The sequence below is a fragment of the Corythoichthys intestinalis genome, chromosome 8, assembly GCF_030265065.1.
Source record: "Corythoichthys intestinalis isolate RoL2023-P3 chromosome 8, ASM3026506v1, whole genome shotgun sequence".
Taxonomy (NCBI): Eukaryota; Metazoa; Chordata; class Actinopteri; order Syngnathiformes; family Syngnathidae; genus Corythoichthys; species Corythoichthys intestinalis.
In genome coordinates, this window is record NC_080402.1 from 43,263,513 (window position 1) to 43,276,712 (window position 13,200).

Below are 13,200 nucleotides of genomic sequence, written 5' to 3' on the forward strand. Positions count from 1 at the left end.
AGCTTCCTCCATAGACACACAAGTCCCATAAAAGTAAATTGGCGCCAAATATTAGTCTATTTGTCTTGAAGACATCAAGAGTAGGGTGGCAAATTAGAGCTTAACCATTCATCAGTTTTGCCCTCTCCCGGACCACAAGCCTAGGCATCGATTACTGTGATGAAGAATGGAACTGGCTGGCGGATCACTCACTCCAGTCTCACTGGATTCTTCAACTCTGCACCTGAGAAATAACTCTGTAGCTGCTTTTTCAATCGAGCGCACTTAAGCTCTGATGTGGAATGATTGCCGAGCGCGCTGAGACTCCGAAGAGTCAGATGCATGACCGCCGGGCCCATCTTTGTCATGTGATCTTATTGTGCACCGGTTGTGCTATGATTAAATTTCTTATAATATTAGCTGGGGGCGAGGCTTTAAGCGGCAAACCCAGATGCGCACCCAAGCAGCGCACAACTTGGCAAACAAGTTGGGAGATGAATTCAAGCTCAAAGCAATTAAAAAAGTGACATTTCAATACATTGCAGAACAGCCCGTTTCCTCCAACAAGCACCAACGCAAATTTAAGTGCCATGCAGCCTAGCAAACAACAACCTATGATTTTGTAAAAAAAAATCTAAGGGATCTGATTTATTTTTTATCAAAGTATGCAGGCAATGATGACAACCCACATTACCATTAAAATTAAATACAGCATCAACCCGATATTTAGATTGTGACTTGTGTAAAACCCCAGTTATCGCCTTTGGCATAGTTTGCCAGCAAAGGTGGGTAGTAATGTGTTACATTTACTCCATTACATTTACTTGAGTAACATTTTGAAAAAAAAAAATTACTTCTAAGAGTAGTTTTAATATGCCATACTTTTTACTTGAATAGATTTTTGAAGAAGAAATGCTACTCTTACTCCGCTACTCCATTATACCAATCAGACTCAAGCTTGCCGTTTTATGATCACGCTGGCCTGTTCAGTCACATGGGGTCTTTAAGGCATCATAAAAAATTAAATAGAAGACATTGAGAGCGGTCCTCAACATGACTTGAATGCGCGGATTTTAACCTCTCTCACAGTTTTTATTTGACACCGATTGACCTCGGAAAACCAGAGATATGATCCTTTTAATTTTCTAAGTGTAACTACAAAGGAACTATTCATTATTCAACTATTCAAACCAGAAACTTTTTTCACCACTAGAGGGCACGCATGCTCTTTGGAGGAATGATGCTTCAATTCTGTAGATTTTTTTTTCTCTTGCCGGAATTCAATGATTTTCTTTTGGTATTATCTTTGGCTTAATGCGGTTATGTAATAGTTTATAGTACAGTATAGATAACTTTGTGCGGAGAAAAAAAAAATACCATTGCTTAAAAAAACCTTAAGTACTTACAATGTTACTCATTAGTTACGTATTCTTTTTACAAACTACTAAATTACTTGTACTTGAGTACATTTTTGGGTACTCTACCCACCACTGCTTGCCAGTTAAATGCAGGTTGCGAGCCACTAATGGGAACGAAGGTGCGCAGCTTCTTGTGGAGGACAGGTTCGTGCCGGGCCTAAGTGTGTCACTAGGCCACGCCCCCAAAAAACACAAAAAGCATTGTAAAAAATAGTTCTAAAATGAAGTTAGTATTCCATGACATCACACGTGCTTCAAAACTAAACCGCGGTATTCGTGCTGAAGGTCTGCATTGTTTGTCATGTTACCTATATCGAAGTGTTAAGTGGAATTAAAAGCAATCAAAATGCATATCGTCATTTTATGCCATTTTGTTAAAAAGAACGATTTTCACTAAAATACTAAATTTAAGCAACAGAATTGTCAAAAACAAAATTACTTTTTATTAAAATATTATTCTTTTAGTACTCTAGGTGAAAGGGAAACGACTGGTAAATATTTACATAACGTGGCATATTTTCAGTAATTATCTTCAAACTTATGTTAGGATGTTAGGAAAAGATATTGTAAATTCATGTGAACTGGGATCATTCACTGCCAACCTTTCCAGGTGAAATTAATTTGACATCGATTGCCATTGCAATTGGCAGCAAAAGTGTTAATACTTTATATAGTGTATATATTCAAACACTCATTATGCCTAAAAAAAAAATTAATGACTTAGACGTTTTCAGTAGGGATGTCCCCGAGCCGATCAGAAATCAGGCCGATCTGGCCATTTTTCAGTGGATCGGAATTGGATGAAAAGGATTGGGTTTTATATTTAAAATAATATTTATATATTTTTAAAAATATTTAAAGGGCCAAAAAGTAACAAAACAATCCAGAAATACAAAATGGCATTGCCAAAAGAAACAAAAATATATGGCGGAAAACACTTAGGTGACTTGAAGTTCCGCTCTGAGACCCCCAATTTGTCCAAATTTCAGAATTGTCCGATTTGTACGTGTGTACATCATTGGAAAGCTTAAAATGTCAATTTTCTGGGGGAAGAAACATTTTGAACAGGAGGGCATTTAAAAATATATATTTTTTTTTAAACAGCAAAACCCTAACTGGAGGTGAGAGCACGTGAGAGCAGAATTAAAGACTCCATGATTTCAACTAGATATTATCGCATACTTACCTTGTTCCCATCCAAAAACTACACATAGCATGTATCATCGAGTGTCAAGACACAGATGTGAATGGCCACAGCTGGATTTTTCCGGGATTTTATGGGTGAAACATGGTAATATAACAAGGGTCGCGATGCAGAAATCGCAGACGTCAAGGAGTAATCGAGATTTTCATATATTTAGCCTTTAAAAAAATTTTTTTTTTTTTTTCGATTTTTTTTTTGGGATCGAAAGTGATGAGCTAGATATGCGCGTAAATAATTTTTAAACTTTTTTTTTTTAAACAAAGTATTGGACATCAATTAATGATTCTAAGCTAAAAATGACAGACATTTTGAATAATAAAATTACGTATCTTCTTTTTATGTCTGGGTTGAAACAAAAGCGGTTGGAGAGTCTGTAAATGGGGTTTTTGAGGGTAAAACGGAGAAATTAAAAATAGTTCGGGGACTTAATGCGCCATGAATCTGCTATGGAAGCATATAGACATATCGTTCTATCAGACACAACAGTTCTTTTGGCTTAAATACAGCAGTTTATTTTATAGAGGGGTGCGATAGCAGAAACTGCTTTTTCAGCCTTGTCTGTGTTTTCCGCCATATACATTTTATACTCCGCAACACTCCGTAAAGAAATGAAAGAGCAAGTACTGTAAACAGTGCAGTACTGTAACATGTTGAGAACTTTTGTTCAAATTAGAAAAAAAAAAAGTTTTTTTTCGGCTCTGAACTCAGTATTGGCAGTTTCTCAAAATCAGGTGACACGGACTTTGGTGCAAAAATATGCAATCGAGACATGCCTAGTTTTGAACAATGCAACGAGTGTTCATGCTATCTTTTGCCATCTAAAGCTGCAGTAGAAAGCACTAGTTCACAGATTATGACAATAAGGTGAGTTTAAAGTGAATAGAGGTTTAAAAAATAAAAATAAAAACCTTGACTAGGTGGCTACTGCAACCAAACAACTAAACTAAACTTATTATTTTCTAAGTGGAATGGACTGTTTTTGCAATTTCTGATCAGCAACAAAACTAGATGTTATTGGAAGAAGTTGAGCTTATTCTACGACTCCAATAAATAAGCACTGATCATCATCCACACGGGTGGTAACAAAGTCAGTGTGGTGGCCCTCGCCGCCTGTTGTCCATCTGAGTCAGTCTGTCCTCCTTGCCCAATGCGTGACCCACACCCACTAGCTGAGCCGTTTCCATGGCGCTGTTGTTTATGTGGGTGTAATTGAAAATGGAGCCCTCTTCTGGAAAGGAAAGTGGTGGCAATGTGAAGGAAAAAGGCATGTTTGTCATGTTTTTGACAGCAACAAAAGCACACTGATGAATTAACACACCTGGTGTCGGAGCAGAAGGCTGTGGACCCGATGAGGGGTTGCCAGCCTAGAGAGCAAGTTTACAAATTGAGAATTAATAAAGCAAATTTTGGCTTCATTCTGCAATTTGGCCTAAAAGAAGACAAATCTTACCTGGGTCAGCAAACTTTTTGCTGAGCGCCACTGCTCTGGGGTGATGTAGTTATCAAAACCATGACAGAACTGTGCAAAGATATAAAATTTGAGGGAATAAAAAAAGTAACCAGTGTTGTCAGTAACATGTTACTAACTAACTGCAATCGGATTACTTTCTTTCAGTAACTAGCAATCTAACACGTTCATTTTTCCAAACCAGTAATCTGATTAAAGTTAGTTTCTTTATTGTCTGTGCGTTACTATTTTGTTATTGCCTCATAATGTACAGTATGTAGAATAAAGAATGTTGTAGTCATGTACGAAGACCATTTTGAATAGAAAATGTTCGTTTCCATGGTAACAGCTCATAGTTACTTCCTGTTTTGGTCTCGAGTCACACATTTTGTGACTGAGGAAGACGTGTGCCAGGGCGGGTGCACATTCGAGGTGAGTGCAGCCACCTGTTGAGATATGCGAGGGAATGTTGATCAATGTGCGTGTATGAATGAACGTATTTTTCCTTCATTCTAGAGGGTTCCAGCGATAGGTTGGATCTGCTACGTTGCCGGCCGTTTCGTAGCTTTACCATTGCAATGGTGGGTAGTCGTATTCGAGTTGCACATTTATGCCGTGAGGTGACAGTTCGTTTAGCATTTTTGGGGTGTGTTGTAAGTCCGATTTAGTGTAAAGTGCCTAGTTGTCGCCACGTTTTGTGGCCAAATTGACCGCTTGTGTGTTTGGTGTACTTCCGGGATGTGTGCACATTTGCGTCCGCCCCCACATTTGTGTTTATTGTACTGTGCAATTCATTTGTGTGTCGTTCATTACTGTGCAGTCAATTTGCATTGTTTTACACTGGCACTGATATGGTGCTAACCCTAACCCGAAATTCAGAATTTCAATCTTCGAGTTAGCATTGACTCGCGTTAGCTTAGCCACTCAGGAGCCCTGAAACTTACAAATAATTGACAAACTGCATGGAATTTGTTGAAATCAACTCCAACGACTAATTAAACCCCCACTAATTCGAAAATTAAGCCTATTGTCAAAAATTCTGAATTGCGTCCACCCCCACATTTTTGTTTATTGTACTGTGCAATTCATTTGTGTGTTGTTGATAATTGTGCAGTCAATTTGCATTGTTTTACATTGGCACTGATATGGTGCTAACCCTAAACCCTAACCCGAAATTCAGAATTTTTGACAATAGGCTTAATCTTCGAATTAGTGGGGGTTTAATTAGTCGGTGGAGTTGATTTCAACAAATTCCATGCAGTTTGTAAATTATTTGTAAGTTTCATGGCTTCTGAGTGGCTAAGCTAACGCGGGTCAATGCTAACTCAAAGATTGAAATTCTGAATTTCGGGTTAGGGTTAGCACCATATCAGCCAATGCTAACTTGAAGATTGAGCCTTATGTGAAAAATTCTGATCTTCCTCTATAAATTCAATTATCTGAAAGTCAATTACATGCGATGACATTTTTCTGTCGCCATTCTTATGTTGAAGCAGCAAAGGGAGAAAATTGGTAAAAACGAAGCGATACTTTTAAAGTAACTTAGTTACTTTGATAATAAAGTAATCAGTGAAGTAACTGCATTACTTTTTTTGAGGTGTAATCAGTAATTAAATTACTTTTTCAAGTAATCAGTGACAACACAGAAAGTAACATTGTTTTTTTAACCTAGCATTACCCTGAAGGTATGTGTTCTCTTATTATTAAAACATGATTTTTCAATTCGCATCAAACTGGAGCTGATGACACTTCAGAATTCAGAAAGAATGAGTAAAGAAGAATCAATTGTCATTCACTCAACAACATTGCCCTCTCCCAGTGTTTCTGCTTGTTTCATCACTACTCTACAAGCCCATTTTTATTGGTACCATGTCATGCCCCGCACTAATGATAGGAAAGGCAAGCGAGATGATCTCTCAACCCATCAGAGGATTAATTAAAGAAGGTCCCGGGTCCTTTCCAAGAGCCTTTGAGTTATCAGACAAATATATCAATAGGAAAACAGCTGCTCCAGCAACATTTACTAGCAACCCACGCCTCGGGTTTTTTTTTTTTTTTTTTTTTTTTTTTTAATCCACAGTTGTGTCTTGTATCCCTCAAGATCTAAACTTGAATGCCATCAATGTCTTACTATTTGGTGAAATTCTGGAAAACTACATCTCTGAAGTCTAATACTAAAGGCATACTAAGTTTGAAAAATCTTTCACCTTTAATAATGACCTATCATACATTTTATATAAGTCTATAAGTTTATTTAAGTCTCACATTATGCACCTGCCATTTCCTCACAACTCCAGCGCTTAAGTTGAAATAAGAATACAGTAAAATGGAGGGGGGAAAAAGATTAGAACATGCAATAAAATCAGCTACATTTAGTGAAGAGACTCGGAACAATTGCCAGTGAATGTTCTCCCGTGAGATGGCAGAAGGTATAATTAAGTCGTCTATTCATCTGTTGCTATATGCAACAGGAAAAAGTTATGGCTTCCTGTGAGAATATCAGTGGTGTGCCGTAATCCAAACGTAAAATTTATCCTTTGAATAAAAAATGTTGTGAAATAGTGACATATGGTCTAAGTAATTCTGTTGATGCAAAACCTTCAGTACCTGTCTTTCGCCAGAAAGTGACCTTCCTGGAAAGAACAGCTGCTGGGGGATGGACTTGTCCTCACTGTCCGTAAGGGGCGTCCTCTCACTGGGCCATGAAAGTGAGCACTGCATCAAAGCCCGGCGGTCAAGTTCAGGTCCCGAGAGGACGTTTATCACTCCTTGATTCTGACTCGCGAGCCGATCCCAGCACACGGAGCTGTCGCCGCCTATTTCGGAGGGATGCTCCTCAACAGCCAAAGGGTCTCTCAGGGCCCTGTTCTGGATCAGACTCCTAGGTGTATCGTAGCGAAGACTGAGCAAGCACGAATTCTCGCACTCGTCACTAAGCCTCTGAGATGCTTGTGTGATGCACCTAGAAGAACAAGAGGGGCCGCTGCTGAGCTCCAGGTGAGCTGTGGACTGCAAAGGTGAAGGCGGAGGATTCAAGGGAGGAGGTAGACAGGTCATCAAGCCAAATTCCTCTCCTGCTTCCTGGGTGGCCATGTCCACACTTCCGGTACAGGACGAGAAACTGCCTGAACTTCCGGTTGCTATCCCAATACCGCTGTCCAACGAGCTCTGACGCCCGCTGTCATGGAGACCGCGAGGCTGGAGTTGTGCGGAAGCCGGACCGCGGCCTGCCATCACAGCCGCATAGAGGCGGTCATCTGAAGACGTAAAGGTCTTCAGTGTGGACGAGCTCGACCCTGCCTCACTGGGGACATGCAACTTGGCAAATGGCTCTGCCCAGAAAGCACGCCGGCTCCCGTAGCTGTTGTCCGACTGGCTGGAGGAGGAGCTGGAGATGCTGCTGCGGTCGTCCCCGGCAACAGATGTGCTGCAGCTATAAGTGGAAGCTGAGAACGAAGTCATCAATAGCTGTAGTTTGACCTATACATACACGATACTTTCTAACACACCGCTCATTACCTTCAGTAAAAATAATAAACGCATTCATCCAAAGCAAATCTATAGGCTGGTTTGGGCTTTTTTCTCTCACTAAAATTAGCGACCTATTCATTCGTAAGGCATTATAAGGGTACATCTTGTAGTTATTTTTTATTAGTATTAGGGTTAGTACAGGCTCATGAGAAACAAGACAATCAGAATAGTCCAATTGGGATTGATTCACTGCCCTACGAATATTTTCAGGCATCTTTGAAAAACCTTTCTCCTTGGACCCAAAAACTTTATATATAACGTATATTTACCTGTACTATTCGCTATGCTGCACGTGGACAGCATACTGAGTCTTTTCTCCAGCTCTGAGGCCTCCTGGTTGATACGTTCTTCGACTGATGCAGGGTCAGTATTGAAGTTGTCTGCTTGGAGTGGAGAAATATATAAATGTAACTGTGCTATACAAAGTCAAACCGTCAACCATGTCACTTGAAAGCCAAAATCCAGTGCTCTCAATGTTAAGAACAGAATATATAACACAAGTGACGTGATAATAAAAACTTTATAAGGTTCTTTTTCATCATTAAACTACAATGAATTCCTTTCTAGATAAGAACTCAAGAAATGGAAACGTAGACTTACTGCCATTGACAGACATATTAACTCGGAAATCTGGCAGTAAACGAGTTGGTAGGTTTTGTGAAACTGTGAAAATGAAGCTCTGAACATTGTTTCAAACGGTATTTAGTCAAATTAATCTTTAACATACTGGATAAAAAACAACTTATGTTGAATGTGAGGTGAGCATGATTGGATATGGAAGTGCGTCACGGGGTTGTTTTGTGCATGCAGGTGACAACAACCCAACCCCTGGATGTGTGCCTCAAGTCTATAACAGCTAATGCTCAATGTGCTGAAGGCAAATTTCTTCTCAATACTTCATGTGGTGTCAACTAACATAACGCCTAGCATTGCTAAGCTGCGCTAATTTTAACATCAGTGAATGTCACCAGGCCCTGCAGTAGACGGCCTTTGCATTTTTTTTTTTTTTTTTTTTTTTTTATGTAAAGCTAGGACGGAAAAAAGAGGAACATTAAAAAAAAACAAAAAACACTGACTCTAGAATAATAAATATTTGTTTTAATATAGCCTAATTAAATAATTAGGCTACGTTCATACTACAGATCTTAATTCGTGAATCTGATTTTTTCATGTTTTTCCGACTCGAGTGGGAATTAATTTGACGGTCTGAATGGGACAAGTCGCATAGAAGTGGACCATTTCAAATCTGATCTGGGTCACTGTAGTATGTGGTTTAAATCCGATCTGGGCCAGATTTTTCCAGAACGTCGCGGCGGTCTGAACTGGTACGTCTCCCAAATCGGAATTCATGCAGCAATTACATCATCAAAGAGCAAGAGACTAGCGCGCTACGGTGGCGGTTCAGCTGTCCATTAGCGCCTAGCTCGCCTTGAAGATGGCTTTTGGGGAAGAGTCGGGCTTGGCAACAGTCATAAAAAATAAAAATAGGTTGAGAATAACCCTGAAAATGATCGGTTTACTCTCTGCTCTATATGAGCAATATTTCAAGATTGCTTACATGGCCGAGAGTCGGGGCAAACTGCCCGTACGTGTGTGTGACATGCAAGGACAGTGCGTGCATGCTATCGATTCACAGAAACTTTGAATATAAGCCTAAACGGGGATTATTTATGTATGTTATTTGTGTCCTCTTTTTGGAAATCAAAATATGATCGTCCTGGAATGACGGATGGCAGCCAGCATGTGTAGTCATTTGTTTTGATGCTTCTGCGCATGTGGGTCTTCTTGCTCAGCGCGTGTCGGACTGCGAATTAGTGCGCATGCGAAATACTTGAACGGTCTCAATGGAAAAAGGCAGTCTGAACGGGCACGCCCAAAAAACAGATATGACAAAAAATCGGATTTGTGCATAAGGACCTGCAGTATGAACGTAGCCTTACACTGCTGATGTAGGCTAAGGATGCAGTTATTTATGTTAGGACTTTACATTGTATATTCACAATGAACTAAATCCAGGTCAGAATTTTACATTACTTGACAAGTGTGAATATCAGTTGAAATAGTATCAGGGTGTATACCGAGCTCTCTTCCGGTGGCTGTTAACACGCAGGGCTGTCACAAGGAAACAAGCATGTCTGATTCTATAAAAAGCCATTGTCAGATCTACATCCCATGTCTCCTCTCAGATGTCACTACACCGCCTGAGTGTCTAAGAAATGCACGTGAACCTAGCAATACATCATTTCACACAAGTCATGTGCAAAGGCCTGACCCACTAATCCTAGGCTGACCTTTAGGCCTTTAGGTATGTGGCGTTTCCGTTAGCTAGGCTCCAGAAACAAATACTGAACATTTAACAGGCAGCAAAGCATGCGTGTGTGTTTTCACCTGGCAGGGAAGGTCGTAGCCCATGCGGGACCCTGCTGGGGGCAATGCCCCTGACTATGCAGTCAAACAGAAAACTGATCTGGTCCCCATCTGAGCAGGACAAGAAGTAAACTCCTGCCCCTACAGCATACATGAAAAACAGGAAGCAAAGGTTACAGTGGTCTGTATACAGTGTAGAGTCCACCTTTTTGAGTCAGTCGTTAAAAAAAAAAAAAAAAACAATACACCTATGGTTGTAATAATACGAGAAATCTGTCCTTTCATATAAAAAAAAAATGAATCTTATTACTCTTAACAAGCTGGTAAAAGAATAACTTTTGTTGTGAGATGAGATGAGCGTGAAGTAAAAATAATAATACCTCTTTGAGTCAATCGTTCATAAAAAAAAATAAACAATACACCTAAGGTTGGTAGCACTGCGACGCAGTTGGTAGCTCGAGTTGTCCTGGCCACAACTCGATCAGCAACAACAACAACAAGGATCAGCATTGGTTCAATTGCCGGCTACGACTGTCCACTGTCGAAGTGCCCTTGGGCAAGGCACTGAACCCTAATTTCCCCCCATGGGTTGGCAGCGCCTTGCGTGGCAGCAGCACCCTTGGTGTGTGAATGTGTGCGTGAAAGGGTAAATGTGTGTTAAAGTAAAGTGCTTTGGGCATTGTAACAATGTAGAAAAATAAGTTTGAACATAATGAAAATAATTCACTTAATAATGGTACGGGTCAATTCTATCCTTACAAAATCTAAATTATCTGTATAAATGAACTCATTATGTAATGCAAATAAGGTTGATTAAAGGTTGGTGGGGACAGTTTGAGCATCCTGAAAAGTTGGTAGTGTTATGTCCCTACCATCCCTATGCAAACCTACGTCCTTGCTGTTTAGTAGTTTGTCACAATGCATATTTTTTCTGACATTAAGGATTGGTTAAAGCAGGTTTGGTCAACTTTATCTCAGTGGCAAAAATAACACTTTGAATTTGAGAGAAAAATTACCCTGATAATTATCGATACCGACTGATAAGAAATGTTTTATCATTATAACAAATTATGTCATATCGCCCAGGCTTAGTCTTATGACAGTCTTATGACGCCGCTGTCAAATAAAGTGTCCTATTAACCCAAATAAATCAACAAATAAGCCGCACTGGACTATAAACCACAGGATTCAAAATGAGGGAAAAAAGTGGCGGCTTATAGTCCGAAAATTACGGTACATAGACTTTCAGAATGCATGGAGTCAATCAGAGAATATTGAAAACTTTTAAAGAGGTACAAGGCATCAATGGAATTTTTTATGTCCAAAACTGATAAATATGTAGCCTGCATTTTCTGCTTCCTACACAGTTCTAGTGAGCAAGACAGTGTTTCTCGATAAACACAACTTAAGACTTCAAATTCTTTAAAAGTTCTGATCAATTCAGATCATCAGGTGAATAAATGGCACCAAATCTATGGGCGTTCAACATTAATTGCATCACTCTTTGAATGAAATTGTGTCAAGATCAGATTTTGCTTGGACTGAAGACAAGGTGTTTTGTAATTTTTCTATCCATTCAAGAGATAGTTCAACTGACAGTGAAATTGAATAGATGACTGTAAAGATGGAGAGAACTGTTGCTTATAATGTGGTGAAGGGCAGCAAAGCCAAGGTAAAGCCAGACAAAATGATTGTTTAACCAAGGTCTCACTTATAAGAAAAGGTTTCATAAAAGTGACATGACATCGAAACGCATCAAAGTTGACAATAACCTTTCTTCTCTTCAGTACATCGCTCTTTGCAAGAATTGCCCGTTTTCTTTGAAGCAAGCTTCTCATAACATTACTTCAAAAACACATCCAACAAACATTTCCATAACCAATTTCTCTCTGCCTATAAATGAAACAAAAAAAAATGGCCAAACAGTGTTTAACCTGAAATATAACAGTTTAAAACTTGAAATTTAGTTTTATATTTTAGAATTAAGGATCACCAAGACGTCAAAGAAAGCTGCAGACAGTGACGTTACTAGACCCCCCTCTCTTTCTTCCACACTGGAAAAAAGCCCCCCTGCCATAGAAGCGCTTATTTATAATGCATGACAGTATCATATTCATAAATGCGTTGAATAATCGAGTAAAGAGTAAAGGTGTGCCGATGTCTGTAGCATAAATAAATGCAGTCGAATGGTATGTGACCCATCCAAGATGGTGTTCATGTTGTAAGTTGGCTCCAAAAGAAAGCATTGTCAGACATTTTCCCATTTTTTCTTAAACCTCAACCTTCCTCACACATTACGTATGCACATGTTTGGCAAGTAAGTCCGCTATGGACTGACTCTCTGCTTGGCCGAATATTGTCAATGCATTGAGGACAAAGCCCTCTCTCGCTTTTTCAACTCATAATTACAGCGACATTTCAAAAGTCATATCATAACCAAAAATACACAGTTAATAATGACGATGGAATGATATAGCATAGCCTTAATCAAAGAAAAGTCAAATAATAAGTTTTTAAATAATATATGCGTACAGTCAATGCAGTCAACTTTAAATACCTCTACAGCACATACAGGTGGTCCAAAATAAGTAATACAGTTTAGAAAAAAAAAACATCCTCAGCCTCAATTCTGTAAAATGTTCTGCCGATTTCACTAGTGTATACCTACTTTTGCACCACCTGTATGTAAAGTGTGTGCTCATGTGCTCTTTACCCTGAGAGGACAGTAATTACTTGTGGCTCCTAACAAGATATACAAAAAGGACCAAATCTTTTGTCCAACATTTTTCGAATTTTTCTTTCTAATAATCCTTTTTTTTTTAGCAGAATTAATTTAAACTATACTATACAACACTTGAAGTAAATCTCGTTTACAGAAGTGATGGAAAATATTTCAACCTAATTTGATGAAATCATGTGAAGCTGTCTGACTTCGGTAAAACTTGAAATTAAGAAATATATACGGTGGTCGAGAAGTGTCAGGCAAACTGCAAAGTCAAAGAAAGAACAAACGCACATTTTTATAACACGCACGCCAATTCCAAACGTTTTGCAAAAGGGAAAATGCACAGACTCAAATTAGCCAAAGCACAACTAGCCACAGCACAAATGCAAATAGCCACGACACGAACCCCAATTGCCCGCAACACGAATGCAAATGGGTCGCGACCAGAGGTGGGTAGTAACGCGTTACATTTGCTTTGTTACATTTACTTGAGTAACTTTTTGAGAAAAATGTACTTCGAAAGTTGGTT

The 13,200-nt window shown here is 39.2% G+C and overlaps 1 protein-coding gene across 1 annotated transcript in view; it reads right to left on the reverse strand.

The window, feature by feature from the left end:
- Nucleotides 1-2,877: 2,877 nt before the first annotated feature.
- Nucleotides 2,878-13,200, reverse strand: part of dok7b (docking protein 7b) — a 31,873-nt gene continuing 21,550 nt past the window's right edge. The window contains exons 6-11 of the mRNA XM_057842488.1: nt 9,968-10,087; nt 7,849-7,959; nt 6,656-7,494; nt 4,052-4,120; nt 3,920-3,965; nt 2,878-3,829 (exon numbers count right to left, since the gene is read on the reverse strand). Coding sequence (XP_057698471.1) covers nt 3,690-3,829; nt 3,920-3,965; nt 4,052-4,120; nt 6,656-7,494; nt 7,849-7,959; nt 9,968-10,087 — 1,325 coding nt within the window. The 3' untranslated portion in view covers nt 2,878-3,689. The remainder of the gene's footprint in view (nt 3,830-3,919; nt 3,966-4,051; nt 4,121-6,655; nt 7,495-7,848; nt 7,960-9,967; nt 10,088-13,200) is intronic.